Raw genomic sequence first — 15319 nt, 5'->3', positions numbered from 1 at the left:
TGATCGTGTACCGGATGCAGCGGCTGGTGCATCGAGTCTGGTGCAGTGTTTACGCGAGCGACTAGGCGGAGCCGCGGAACTTTTTTTCCCTTCTACTTCGTCTTCGTCTTCTCCCTTTTTTATTTTTTTTCGTGAATAGTTCCTTCGAATTTGATCGTAATTCCGCGTTCTCAACGTTTCTTGGAATTCTCAGTTTTCTCCTTTTCTCTGTCGCAAGAGAAAAACATTCGAGTTTCGAATACGAGTACGAAATGTCCAATTTAATTCGTGATTGAGATATCGTGAAAAGTGAATAAGAATTAACAAGGTGGAGGTGTGTCGAGAATATAAAATCGTCGAGTCGAGAGTCGGCGCTCCCTTCTCGTGTCTCAGGGAGCGGCAAGGAGTAAACATCCGTGATATTTCGGCCGAACCGAATTCGACCTACACCCGCCATTCATGCTTAAGCGCGGACGATGGGTAACCGCATCACCGCCGAAATCGATATAGTGTTTAGAAAGCTCCTTTTACCAACGCCTACACGTTAGCCGGGCTCCTGTTTTGCCATAAATATCCATCGTGATTTCTTTTTGAAATCGAAGATTTCTTTGATCTTTCGAAAGATCTCCTGTGTGCGTCGAATTTCACGATCTGAATGAAAGGAGATAATGGATGAAAGGCAAATCTCTGTCCATTCGTTTCTGAGTCATTAGCGAATAGATCACGAAGAATCTTATGGATTTTGGTTTTGTTGACAAACGATCTTTGCCTTTCATGACCTAAATGCAACCGCAGAGGACCGAGCATAGGATCTCCTTAAAATCAACTTCTTTCAAAGTTTGCGCTGAATGATAATCGATCATACGAGATCGTTGGATTTGCGTACAACTCGGTATCGTAGATTTATCGCGATGACGCGACGTATTACGTAGATGAGGAGCCGGCAGCGGTTCAGTAACCCTCTCTCGTGACGCCACCCCTTTTATTATCCGTGACACATCCACCCCGCACAATGTTGTTGACCCCACATCGAGCTTGATTACTGTGCCGCGATTAAAATTAATTTCTACGGTATAGGGACGATGTGCTCTTGTCGATAGACTGCCAAAGAGCCACGATGACTCGATGAAATCGATTAAACGCGATGATTAAGCTATCATGGCCGTGTTTTTATGACGTAGTCGTAGTAGTAGGAGTAATAGTAGTAATAGTAGTGACAGTAGCAGCAGCAGCAGCGGTAATGCTCCTAGGAATTATGAGCCATATGTGGTCGGCCGGGATTGACGGTGAATGTTATCGGATTCTCATTGATTATCTCTCGTTTGATGTAGATTTGATAGACCACTGTGATGGGATTTTAGCATTGTTTTAATCGATATCCTTTTGATCATTTTTTTCTTTTCTTCTGTATAAAACTGTAAATAAAAATATTTGAGATAGACGTGCGACGTCCGACCATACGTTGGACAAAACTACTTATCGTTCTTATATCATCGATAGTTTCATGTTTCTATTAATATTGATTATCATTTATTATATCCACGTAATTGTTTATGTATAAGAAAATTCTATATGAAATGATAAAATATTTATGATCGGTCTAACTCGAATTATTTTCTATTTACAGTGATCATGCCAGAGAGAAGCTGATGAATTTCGACGATCGCAATGATGTGACAATAAAGATACCTCTTTCTAATCTCGATTATTTCGGGGAATTGTCCCTGTTATATAGTGCTTCCCAAACTCATACCATAAAGAGAACACGAAGATCGCGAAAACCACCGGAAACGGTATTTCGAAACTGGTGCCAAAAGTCGACAGACAAGCCAAGTGAAGTTCGTATAGTGTGTCAAAAAGAATTAAAAAGAGACGTCTAACGAAGGAGACGTATAACGAAGTAAAATAAATTACAAAAAACAATAACAGATAGAAAGGAAGAGAAGAGAACATACATATAAATATACATAAATAAGAGATCGTTTGTCGTTGGAAAAAAAAAAAAGAAAAAAGAAGAAAAAAGTAACGACGGTGTAACATAACGATTAATAAAAAAGACAAAGGTAAATTTAATAAAGAGAGAAATAATTGGTTAGAGAGTAAAAAAAGGATAGGATCGCGAGAAAGGTGTGGTATTGAGTGGAGGTGGAGAGACGTGAAAGAGGAATTAGAAAAGGAGCGATAGAATGGGCAACAAGCTGTCCTGCAGTTGCGCTCCTCTTATCAGAAAGGCATATCGTTACGAGGATTCCCCATGGCAGACCGGAGCCAGGGGTGGAATCGGCGGCGGTGGAGGGCGCAGGGGTGATACTGGCCACTTGCTCAGGTGCGGAAGCTTAAGAGAGAGGAAGAGGTGCGCATACCATAACCATTCAACCATTGAACCATTCCATTCAACCATGTTACCGTTTTCTCTATCTTCGAAGACACTCGTACACACTTGTACTGAATGCATTATACTGACTTCTCTCTCTCTCTCTCTCTCTCTCTCTCTCTCTCTCTCACTCTATCTCTCTGTATCTATCTATCTATCTTCCTCTATCCCTTCCAGCTTCTATACCTATTTTTTCTTTCATTTTTCATCTTTCAAGCCGAAACTTTTTCCATCACCATTTATAGGAGTGACTCGTCGAGTCTCTCATTCACGTAAATACTCCATCCTCTCGAATCTTTTACCCTCTATCGCGTTTGCTTGTCTCTATTTCTCTATTCTTTGCCTATAGTTCTTTCTATTCTTCTTTTTTTTCTCTCTTCTATTTTTTTTCCTTTGCCTCTTCTTCTTTCTTTCGCGCTCGTTGATCGAGTTTCTCTCGTTCATTCATTACATACGACAATTCGTCTTTTTCACTAAGAGACCACGGTACATGTAGTAAACGTTGGAGTAAGCTTTTTCCCTTATGTATGTTTCTTTCATTTTCTCGCATCGTTCCACTGTTTGCTACATCTCACGAGCGTTCTCTCCGTTTAAAAATATGTATATATGTATATATATACACACACACACATACACACACATACACAAATATGTGTGCGTATGTATATATAGGTATACCTATGTATGTATAAAAAGTTCCAAAAGAGACCTGACTCGACCATTGTTAAACATCATTAGATATGCGTGTGTGCGTGTATGTGTGTGTGTGCGTGTGTGTGTCTGTATTCCAACAATGTAAGATCATTGAAATCCATCATAAGAAATCTTTTTATTAATTTATTAATAAAGAATGAATAACGCATATGAATTATTGATTTTTTATTTTGCTTTTAGGCTATACTGAGATACGGAACGGTAGCGTACGCAATAGTATATTTCGTGTACTGTGGTCATATGCTCTTTTTTCCTATTTCTTTTTCCACTACGTCTTTTTCCTTCTCTATCGATAAGATTGAAATCATTGTAACACTTTTGGATCACTCTTGATCTTTTTCATCGATAATCGTAGAAGTATATTTAGTTTTACTACTTTTTACATACACTGTGTCTTCTCTATATTTTCGTACTATTACACGCACATGGTAACTCCTTTTCCATTTCATCTATACACTTGCGCTTTATACGTCTATAGATCTACATATAGAGTATCATGTAGTTTTATTTAGTTGCATCTTAATATATTCTCATTGCATATAAAAAGCGTGAATATTTCATATCTTTTTATTTTTTTATTCACACTCGAAAACAACATATAAAAAATAAGTAGTCTATCTGTTGCATCTGTGTAGATCACAAATTTTCATTAATTACAATTAAATCTATCAAAATGCACGTTTTAATAATTCAATGTGCATGCCCTGTCCTAATATTAACGATGATAAGAAACCGACGATAAGCTTTCCCGAATGTTCATCAACTATTTTTCTTCACGATAAAAACCATTATTTATATTTCTAATGCATAACAAATAAATAGTACATACCTAAATCTCTAATTATAAAATATATAGGTATAAAGTAACAAAAATGTGTTGAAGTTTAACGATAATAATAATGTTTTACTCTCTTTACATTCATAAATAAGAAATATGACAATAAACGACGATAAATAATGTTGATTTTTATCCTAATTTTGTCTTTTTTTTTTTTTTTTTTTTTTTTTTTTTTTTTTTATTGTCGATAAACGATTATGTGTTTCTTTTAATGTTTCGTATCGACTACTGATACTATCCTCTTGTCCCGACTCTTGTTAGTATTATATTCGACACTGTATCAATGTCGATAATATTATTAACAAGATGTAAGGTGTGTAATAAAAAGAGTTTTTAGGCTATGGGCCGAAGTTTTCCATGTGAGTGCCAGCGGAGCCGGGACTGTTAAATGGCAGCAGGTCTCGGAGGATCTAGTTCCTGTTAACATCACTTGTATCCAAGATTCGCCGGAATGTGTTTTCCACATAACGGCATACAACAGTCAGGTCGATAAGATTTTAGACGTGCGGTTGGTACAACCAGGTAAACTCGTTAATATAGCAGACACGTAGAGACAGCTTTTCAAATGATACATTTATTATGATTATACGAATAAATCTCTCGATTTTCTTATTTTCTCTTTGGTATTGCAGGTACGAGGATCGGTCAAGCGTCAGACTGTTTTGTTTATTGGAAGGATACTATGACAAACGATACATGGGGCTTGAATTTTACTTCCCCCATAGACGCTAAACAATTTAGAGAATGTTGCGTAAGTTTATAACGACTACGTAAAGCTTATTCATTTTCATATATTCGAAACTTTCGATAGAAAACTATCTTAAGTGTGATTGCGCACAACGTATACCGTTGCAATTGGACGAACGGCGAAGCTTGAAAAAAAAAAGAGCTCAAATCATTTGCAATCACTACTTAATTTTTCACGCAGTCACCATCGTTCAAGATTTCAAGGAAAGCGTCCTCTTCTTACTCGTTGAAGCTCGAACCACCGAACAAGCAGAAAATCAAGACGCGTCGAAAGCCAGTCTCTACTCCTGCATCGCCTAGCAGATCCAGAGAACCTCAGTGCACGTGTATGCCCCCGGAACAATTTGCCAGATTACGAAATCAAGACGCCAGATATCGAGGTTCCTGTAGTACGTTTCATATTCATATATATTTTCGATCGATTCCTTATTTCATAGGGCGAATCAGCGTGAACTTTTCTCTTCTCATTTCGTAGGTGCTTCGACGCTTCCAAGAACCATGGTACGATCAACGGAAATAGAACCAGGCCGTGAGAAAATAACGGCGGCCACATCGAGCGCGTCGTTGTACGATAATGTTAACAACGCGAATGCAACGCCAGGAAAAACGGCCAAGGGTAGCGAGACGAGTAAGCCGAAGGAGAAACAGAATGAGACGTGTCAGACAACACCAAAGACCGCGAACGTTGGCATTGGAACGGTTACTGTTGGATCGCAGGTCAATTTCTTTATATTCATACTTTATCGTGAATTGAAATTGTCAATAATTGGAATGACGTATTTGCAGATCGACAGTCCGGAAGAAAAAGGTTCGACGATTTCACCAAAGAAGTCACAAAAAAGTCAAGACACATCCACTCAACAGAACGGTAGTGAAACTTTGAAATCTGAAGGGACGCAAGCAGGTGGTACGCTTCAAAATAAAACCTTACGAAAGGAGCAGCTTCATCACACGAAGTCGGCCGATTACACAGAAATGGAGATGCAGAACGGTAACATCTTCAATATCGTGAATAACAACAACACCGGACGAAAATTAAAGAGCAAGAGCACTGACGATATGAGAATCGAGAACGCACAGAATGGCGGAATCAGTTTAGATTCTAATACGCTGAAGAGAATGTTGAAACCAATGTCGAGCATCGATAGTCCCGTGACGTCACCCGAAATGACGAGAAAGAGACATAGTCATCATAGCTATCATTATCACCCGAGTAATAATAATCAGAAGTATGTTATGCAGGAGGCAGAAAACGAGAATTATTCGCATCCTTATCGTGCGCCATATAACAACAAGTTTCAAGCTTCTAGAAGTGTTCACGACATGGGTCAACAATATCCTGGTACACGTTCGACATTTTTATATATCTAATCTACACGTTTCGGCGTTTTTCTTTCTCACGCAAATCAAATTATTATTGTCAATCAGTGTTTCTTAACACCTACCTATTCGGATTTCAAACGAAATAAGACAAGAGCACGTTTCTTTAAACGTCGAAGCACTAAATCAATTCACTTTTTTCACTGCTTGCAAATCACAAAAAGAATGATTTACTGTCATCGATAAACTCTCACTCATGTGTGCATCGTGAAAGTCTATTTTATTACTCGAATGCGATACGATCTTTTATACAATCAAATTTGAATTATTTGCAATAATCTAAATATTCTGACATAGCACCAAATCACTTTGTCTTTCCTTTTATATAACACGTATTCGCAATATGTCCGTCACGTTTCTTCCCGCTGTTGTTTTCTCTCTCTTCTTTTTCCTTTTTTTTTCTTTTTTTTTTTTTTTTTTTTTTTTTTTTTTTTTTTTTATCAACATTTAAGGTCAACACTGTAATAACATTTAAGGTTAAAAGTAATTCTTAGGAAGACACGCCTTCGTCGATCATTCAACCATTGTAATGCGCACCATTTCCAATCCCTGCATGAAGCACCTCTCTGTCGTAGGCGGCAGAGGCAGGACGTACTTAGATTCGGAACATAATCGGTGCACAGGTGATATGTCCCCGCCTTCGGATAACGTCATTTTCGATAATCAATGTTACGCGACAACACCGAGTTCTTCCAATGGTAACTCGGACATGGAACAACCGAATCATTGCAACTCTCGTCGTTGCAACATCGGCCAGACATATCAACAGCAAAATATGCAGTCGGTTTCGACACCTGGGAGCCCTACCAGCAGGCTTCTTTTAGAATACGAAAGACATCTGAGAAATACTCTGGCCAAGGGCATGGATGCTGAAAGTTATAGCTTGCGTACATTTGAGGCTTTGCTGACTCAGAGTATGGAGAACCTGGGTGAGTTTTCCATCTCATCTTTTCTTTTTATGTTTTGTTTCGTTTAAACAAGAAGATTCGCTTGTGAATCCTCATTCACGTTTCATCGTTTCAGAATTGGCTGAGAACATCCCTTTGAACGTTCAACGCACACCGCACGTTTCGCGAAGACGTAAGTGATGTCAAGACCGAATCTTGTCCAAACTTTTCTTATTTAACCTTGTTGAATTAGGAACTACGAGACGAATGCTTATAATGTGAGAGTAAAGGAATATTTAACGTAAGATCGTAATGAAATGCGATTGCAGGATTGAGTTCGAACAAATCATCGACGTTACCGCTGTCGTATCGTTATTGTAACGAGAGACAAAACAGCAAAGATCGGGACGGCTATTACAGCGATCGAAACGAGATAATAAGGGAAAAGAGAGAACGAGAGGTGGATCGTGATCGCGGCTACCTCAGCGATTACAATTCTCGGTATGGTACTTTTTTAGCTTCTAAGTAGGTCAGATAATATCCGAAGTTCGTAGTTAATTACTTGTAGATGTAATTTGAGGTTGCTAGAGTGAACCCAATTCAAGCTTGCGCATTGCTGGTACTACGTAACGTAAAATTATTAATAAAGTCAATTAAGAAGGACGGCGTCGTTTAACGAAAGAACGAAATGATCGTTACGTTTTATTGTAAAATATTTTGAATGAAAAATGAACCATCATTTTGTTGTTCGCGTCGTCGTTAAAGTGGAAACATTCCGTTTGAATATTTAAGATGCGCCAGCTGTATCGGGGAATCGGCACGTGCTCAGTGGTTTAGGCATTCGGATGGTTGGCAATCCGGAAGTTCGACGCTCGGTTCAGGTGCATCCAGTTCAATAAATCCAGGTTATTCGAGTCATAAAAGAGAATCTCCATGGGACTCATTGCCCTCCTTGAGACACGAAGGGAGTCTCAACGATAGCGGCTACAAGTCCAATCGAACGGATTCCTTGGAACAAAGGTGAGTTGCTTCGCATGAGTTTTTCTTTTTTATCCTATCTTATTTATTACACCTTCTACTTGTGAATACGGATACTACGAGTGGATGCCGGATTGAAACCTGCTGTCTTTCCTGCGCGACACCTAAAAGAACGTTCTACGGTAACTTTCAGTTCGCAATTCGAAAGTTTCACCTTTTGATCGAGGTTATAATCGATCGATTTGCTCTTGCCACTTCGTGAAATAGCAACAGCAAGACATGCTGGCTGAATGTGCGCATTACTTAAATTATATACGCGTAGTGTATAAAATTGTGACCCCTTCTTTTCTACAATGCATACTTACACTTAAGCCCCTAGCATTCTTTTCTCTTTTTTTCCTTTTTCTTTTTCTTTCTCCCATCAGGAGTAAAGCTTGAGTCCTCTCACCCCCGGCCAACCTCCGACTTGCTGCATTGTTTTCATTGTCTTTCCTACCTTCATTGTGCTACGCTCTCCTTTCACGTTTACCACATTTCTTGGCCGTCTTCTGAGCGCTGCCTCGTTTCAGGCACGATTTCTAAAACGTCACCACCTGTAATTGCAGTGCGTCTAGATGGAAAAATCGCACGGTTTCGATATTAAAATGCTCCGACGCACCAACATTGCCCACACACCGTCGTACCTTTATCTTCGATAAAAGAAAACAAAAAAAGAAAAAAGAAAAAAAAAGAAAAAAAAAGAAAAAAAAAGGAAAAAAAAAGAAAAAACCATCAGCGCACGATTTTACGTCTTACTTCTTCCTTGGTTTATGATGTCTACTTTAACATGGAGATTGCAAGAAAGTGGAAACACTTTCTATGTCTATAACTTGTACAACGCTTGGTCTGTTTTTTATAAAAATCTTCAATCTTGGACATAGACATTTATTTGTTTCTTTTTTAAAGAAAATTATATTTTACTAATCGTTATCACTTTTGGTTCTATGAGAAATTAAAAGAATCTCGCTCGATATTTTCACAATTACCCTTTTGTTCTGTTACAGAGGTACTTTTGACAGACAGGACAGCGTTCGTTCCGATTATATGTCCGATAGAGATGGTAGATATGGAATCGTTCAACAAGCATCCTTGGAGAGCACGGACTCGAGGCTTTGTTACTTGACGTCTTCGGAGGTGAGTTATCCAAGTAGCTATTGACCTTATCGTGTCGATATATCAAGATTCCTCTGAAGTACCTCATCGAATGTTTGACATGAGTACCGTGTCTCTATAGGAGGCGTTAGAGAGGGCGAAAAGAGAATCTCGTTTCAAAAAGGACATCGGCCAATCTCGCCAATGAACTATCTCTTCTTTTTTTTTTTTTTTTTTTCGTTTTATAACTCAGATGTTTCTTTTCCTAAATATAACGTAGCGTGAAACATAATGTAGTACGGTTCGTGAAAAAAAAAAAAAAAAAACGGTGAAATTATGAAAGAAACGAGAGATGTTGGATTTTGTGGTGATTTCTTTTTTTTTTCTTTTTCCCTATAATTTTAATGTAGGCAGGAAATATTTAAACGCGGATAACTATTCATATCGCGAGGAAAAGAAGACTTAAAACGCACAATTTTACCGACACATCTACCCTCCTTTCGCCTCTTCTTCTTCTTCGACTTCATATAAACCGGCAAACGCGAGAAAAAGAGCGACTCGAAGCAACCGTGGCGCGACGTGGAGGCATTAGTTATAAAGACTCTTTGAAGTGATCTCTCCCTGCTGCTTGTTTTAAACATCCATTTGCGATTTAAAGCCTTGTAGCCGGACGACATTTTCTCGGGCGGTTTGCATCAATGAGCCGCGACAGCGACTACGACGACGAACGTTTACGCTTGAAAAAGCAAGCGTCATTTTTATTTCTGAGATCCCTAGATATACGAGAATTATTCGATACGTTTTATCATCATAAGGATATATCATTTCCTATTGTGATTATGATCGTCGATGTATGCATATACATCATTTTTTCGGACTTTAAACAAATCTATCGTATTTAAATTAATTACACATGAATCAGTTTATGACTTGTCGCTTGCCAGCAAGTTTACAGAAACATTTACATAGATAGATTTCGTGTCGTGTACATCGATTTATTTAGTAATTATTGGGTAAACATTATACGATAATTAATAGATCAGTGCAGTTATTTATTGATATTGCATCCAGCAATCAACATCTCATATAGGTTTTCATTAGATTATGAGTGAACTCGATAATTCAGGATCGATAATCAAGGAACTAAAATTCTTGCTAATTTATCGTTCACGTTATCACGAGAATTCGTGTGAAACGTTCTTCTCCCGTTAAGATTATCGTCGAAAGAGAATAATAGAAATTGAATAGATCGATAATGCCATTATTCGTACTTACAGCATTGGCCCGAATAGAAAAAGAGATATGTATGTCAGCATCGCGTACGTTTGTTTTATCTTTTACTTTCTGTCTTTCTCTCTCTCTCTCTCTCTCTCTCTCACATTCTCTGATCCGCATCGCGTGGAAGGGTAAACGCATACACCTGTAGACATCTTTCTTGCGGGCACATTGATGAGAACAGGCGAGTGCACGAGAGCGTGGAAAGAGTGCATTGCACACGCGGTGCAACGCGCTTTCCTCTTTTCTCTCTCTTTTTCCTTTTTGTTGACATATGTTTGATGATGATGCTCGCATATACATATCTGAGAAACATCGATAACCCGCTGACTTTGTTTCTCGTCTGCGACTCGTTTGAATCCGTCGACAACCGCAATCCCTTTGACTACAAGCATTGCTCTGTTTTCCGTCGCTTCCTACGTGGTTATATGCATATAACGTGTATCTTTTTATGTAAAATATCCGTAGGCATAAAATATTTGCAGATATATATATATATATATATATATATATATATTTGTACACTTGTATATGTTTTTGCGTGTTATTTTAACGCCATTTCACAAGAGACCAAAAGGCGGTCTTTGACAACAGGTGCATGCGCAAATGTATCGTCCGTTCCTTCATCATTTTTTCCTATAGTTTTTCTCCTGCTCAGTGATAATACTGATGAATGTGATAAAAGTCAGGTTGCAGTTTATATCTATATATAATTTAAGCGACGACAAATAAATGGGGAAAATGTTCAAGGCGTTTGAAAAGGTTTCCTTCAACTAACTGGCTGCATCTTTAGAAAAGGGTACGGCTAACGTTTCTATCGTTTTCAAAAGCAGTGAAATGTCATGGCATATATTTTCTAACGTTAGCTAAAAGATTACATAATTTACAAAGCGTATAATCGATTGAGTTAACCCCCTTGATCGAAGCATAAGACGGAACGTCTATTCGAGACTTAATGCGCATACTCCCATACACACAAATGGACGCGCGTGCTCGTGGAACGCATAGAAAAATATTCCGCGATCTTTGCGAAAGGTTACGAAAGCAATCGTTACCCTTTCGTATTTCGCAATTAATCGACGAAATGCTTATTCTCTTGGCCGATCAATAAAGCAAACCGAATGACAAGTGCTTTCGTCCGCGATTCGAACGCGATTCTCCCGCTCTTTCCCGGACCACTCGGTATCCTACAGTGGCATCGATTAAAATTTTGTCGCAAAGCACAAACATCCGTCCGTATCTATACATAGATAGATATGCACGTACATATGGATGTACGTATACGTATATAGCATACTCTAAATGGGGCGATGCGCGCGCTATATCGAATCGAGGAAGGACACACGATATATTCCATTGGTATTTCAACCTCTGGATTTACGATCCTACATCGAATTTCAGGCTAGAAGGATGCACTATGCTTATCCTTTTGTTATATCCATACAGTCGTGAAAGAATCGTGCCGCATTTTCCAAGTCCCCGCAGTGGAAGCGCATCCCTCGTTCCTAGTCGAGCACTTTCCAAACACGCTTTCTCTCCATCCCCTCCCCTCTTTCTCTCTTCCTACCGAAGGAACAGGAAGAGGGTGAGGTGAGAGAGAGAGAGAGAGAGAGAGAGAGATGGTACGATTGCGCGTTAAAGAGAGAGAGAGAGAGAGAGAGAGAGAGAGAGAGAGAAGAGAAGGGGTTGGTTTTTTCTACTCCCACCACAATCCCTACTACCGTGGCTCCTGTTCCGCCTCTTCCTTCCCCTCGACACCTCGTTTACCCTCCAGAAGGAGCGAGGTATTGATTCCCCTCGCGGTAGCAGCTTCTCTACCCTGTTCTCCGGCGGTAGTCCGAAGCTGAGCACGTTCGCGGCCGCTGCAGACTCGCTCGAGGAAGCGACTCGCGCGCTCAGCATCCTCTCTATCTATCCATCTCCCTCTCTCTCTCTCTCTTTCTCTCCCCGAAGCGCACATACACACACACACACACACACGTATACAGACTCACTCACGAAAACACAGGAACGCGGCCTCGTTCGTCCGAAGCTTCCTTCAGTCAGGATTCCTCCTTCGTCGTTCCCATAAGAGAAGAGTACTTAAGCAAATATAGTCGTTTTTACGAGCAAGCCCGAAACATCCGTTCACCGGTGTCGTCAATTGCTAGAAGGTGTCATCCGGTGTTCACCGCCGGGTTCTCCACGGAGGACCGCCAAGTCCACCGGAGGAGCATATCCGGCGGAAATTGCCGTCCTTTTTATCATCAAAATGGAAGAAAGGGGATACCTGCAACGAGTTTATCCGCGAACGAAATATCTTCTATCGACGATCGATCTTACGATAGATGACGAAATAAATACGTATAGATTTCGTTTGTTCTAAATCGCACACGGTGATCCACGAATTTCCGATTTCGTCGAAGGGTTGATCCATCGTTTCGGTGTAAACTTTCGATAGGCGAAGGATGTGCAGCTGTTGCTTCGTCTCGTCGTGTAACTTTATCGATGATTCGTTGCTTTTGCTTTCTATACGTTAATTGTTGGAATTTGAAGCTCGCGTGGAATGTTTAAAACTGAACGTACAACGTAGAAACTTTTGCTCCGTGCTTTCGAGGAGTTTGTTTGCGCGCACGGTGTGTGTCTAACGTACCTGGATATATAATCTTCATCTTGCATTACATTTGTCTCCCTTATACTTCTATCCACTTGCCTTAGAGATCGGTGATGTTTTTATCGTCGACAATGAAACTTTTTTCTCAGAAGAGAATAGACGAACAGTCCGTGTTAACGGGGGAGAGTTAATTTATTCTCGAGGAATCGTTGTTTTTGTGATAGAACTGCTGGTAGAAGAGAACGCGGTGTAAGATCGTTACTATATTTTGTCGAGAGAAGAGGGAGAAGAAAGGAAGGAAGGAAGGAAGGAAGGAAGAAAAGAAAGGAAAGGAAAGGAAAGGAAAGGAAAAGAAAGGAAAGGAAAGGAAAGGAAAGGAAAGGAAAGGAAAGGAAAGGAAAGGAAAGGAAAGGAAAGGAAAGGAAAGGAAAGTTCGTCAGGCGAAGGGTATACTCGCGTGATCGATCAGCAGGAATTATTTCTCGTGGTAACGAGAATTTATAATCTAAGTATACGTATATGTATGTATATTTAAAAGAGATCAAAGAAAAAAGAGAAAAATACAAAACAAAGAAAGAAACGTGATATCGCGAAAGACGCAACGTACCTATTTTTATACGGAGAAATTCGTTTCTATGTGTGTATTGCACAAAATATTCTGTATACTTACTTTTAAGAGCGTTAAAAGAACATTTTGCGTCATCGCGAGCAGCCATAAAAGCTGATAAGGAGAAGTTTGACTCGTTGAAAGAAAAGGTTGCAGCGGCTAAGCGATACCGATGATCTTTGAGGACAAACGAAAGAGAAAGAGATCGGTTTGATAAAGTTAGTTAAAGTTAGATTCGATGAGGAAGCCTTTTGGGCGAATCGACAGTGATAAGTACCGACGAGGACCGTTTTGTCTATAAAAGGTTCTTCGTACGAGTATCTTAGAGAAAATTTAGAATATATATATATATATATATATCTATATATCTATATATTCACACACATACACACACATACACACACACAGACACAAGTACGTAGATACATATACGTTGCACGATTACATTAGAGGATAGATCAATAGCGTAGCGAGTTTAGAAAAAAAGAGTGCAAAGAAGATTTGCCTTATCCGAAAACGAATGATCGTTTAATTGAAAAAGACGTAAAATACATAGACGACGATGTATCGTCGAATTTTTCGAGACGTTGTCGGTGACGATAACGGGGATGATCAAATAGCAAAGAGATACGGAACGTTAGATAATTAGTTCGACGAAAGTCGTAACATGTTCCGCGGGTACAGACTATTCGTCTTTTATTTCACATCTACCATAGTGATCGGCGTATTGAGAACGCTTACGACAAAATTGGAACCCGTGGCAGAGGCTTTCGTAGAGCAAATTGTCGAGTTATACGACAAGGATCGAGAATTTTATGCTTCGTAGACATTACATCGCGAATTTGTCTATCCTTTGCCGAGAAAATAAAGGAAAAAAAAAGTGATTCTAAGAGATAGAGAGTACAAAAGTCCTTCTTATTTGGTACGAGTAATACTCGCGAACATCGAGCTTAAAAGGAAAGTTAGTCCGGTGTACCGGGCATATTTTGCGAGCGAAACACCGCCGTTTCCTCTACCGTCCAAAAGACAATAAAATGGAAGAGGAAAGCTTCATTTCGGATGGAAGAACGAGAACCTTAGAGTCCATTCATCGGACGACCCAGGAATTATTCGTGAAAAACCGCACGTTTGAGCGGCCTTCTTAAGATCCATCCAGCCCAAAAAAGCTCTCTTTCTTCGTCCAATCAAAGCATCGATAGAACGACGAATAATGGTAGAGCCGAGATGGGCGATCAAATGCATGAATAGTACCCTGGATCTGTTGAGTTTGAGCAGTAGCTATACGGATTTGAAGACGTTGTATAAGCAGCAATCGAAGAAATATTACTGCCTTTGTCGTCGTCACACGATCAGCGTGATATCGATAAATGAGTGGAAGAAATTGTATTGGTTTAATTGCAAGAGCGTCAGGGAGAAGGTCAATTACGGTCTTGGCGAAGGCTATTATCACAAACTTCTCAGAATAATTAACGGTGCGTTGAACACTTGGGCGCAATATTATATCGACGGTCTGAGCGTAGCCCGTAGGGATATCATGTTCAAGATAAACGGCACCGCGAAGAAAAACATGAAGCTCTTGAAGGAGGGATGCTACTGTCACTACCATCCGCACATTACGGCGGATGCGTGCAACGCCGACTTTCTCAAAAAAGTCGTAAGTTTCTGGGCCACCGTGAGCCCTGGAAGAATACGCGATAAACTACGCGAAAGACTAACTACAACTTACACCATTAAAAAGGTAGAGACGTGAGTCCCCGCGAAATGATCTTTTATTCTTTCGGATATATCTTTATCTTACGCCCTCTCTAGCTCTTCC

At 39.7% G+C, this 15319-nt stretch overlaps 1 protein-coding gene across 14 annotated transcripts in view; it reads left to right on the top strand.

Annotated features, from left to right (window-relative positions):
* LOC124954090 (protein still life, isoforms C/SIF type 2) overlaps positions 1–15319 on the top strand; it is a 29717-nt gene that overhangs the window by 3390 nt on the left and 11008 nt on the right. For 5 of the 14 annotated variants that reach the window (XM_047506445.1, XM_047506444.1, XM_047506443.1 and 2 more), the window contains exons 2-12: positions 1607–2332; positions 4243–4427; positions 4538–4656; positions 4834–5041; positions 5128–5369; positions 5439–5994; positions 6608–6961; positions 7056–7112; positions 7249–7420; positions 7712–7939; positions 8941–9070. In XM_047506445.1, the coding sequence (XP_047362401.1) occupies positions 2166–2332; positions 4243–4427; positions 4538–4656; positions 4834–5041; positions 5128–5369; positions 5439–5994; positions 6608–6961; positions 7056–7112; positions 7249–7420; positions 7712–7939; positions 8941–9070 (2418 nt within the window). In that variant the 5' untranslated portion in view covers positions 1607–2165. Of the gene's footprint in view, positions 1–54; positions 460–1606; positions 2333–3247; positions 3269–4242; positions 4428–4537; positions 4657–4833; positions 5042–5127; positions 5370–5438; positions 5995–6607; positions 6962–7055; positions 7113–7248; positions 7421–7711; positions 7940–8940; positions 9071–12120; positions 15250–15319 lie in introns of those variants that run through there. The other 9 variants (XM_047506447.1, XM_047506454.1, XM_047506449.1 and 6 more) reach the window with 9 other exon arrangements.

This window comes from Vespa velutina, chromosome 14, assembly GCF_912470025.1.
Source record: "Vespa velutina chromosome 14, iVesVel2.1, whole genome shotgun sequence".
NCBI classification, from domain to species: domain Eukaryota; kingdom Metazoa; phylum Arthropoda; class Insecta; order Hymenoptera; family Vespidae; genus Vespa; species Vespa velutina.
This window is presented reverse-complemented; position numbering and strand designations above follow the sequence as displayed.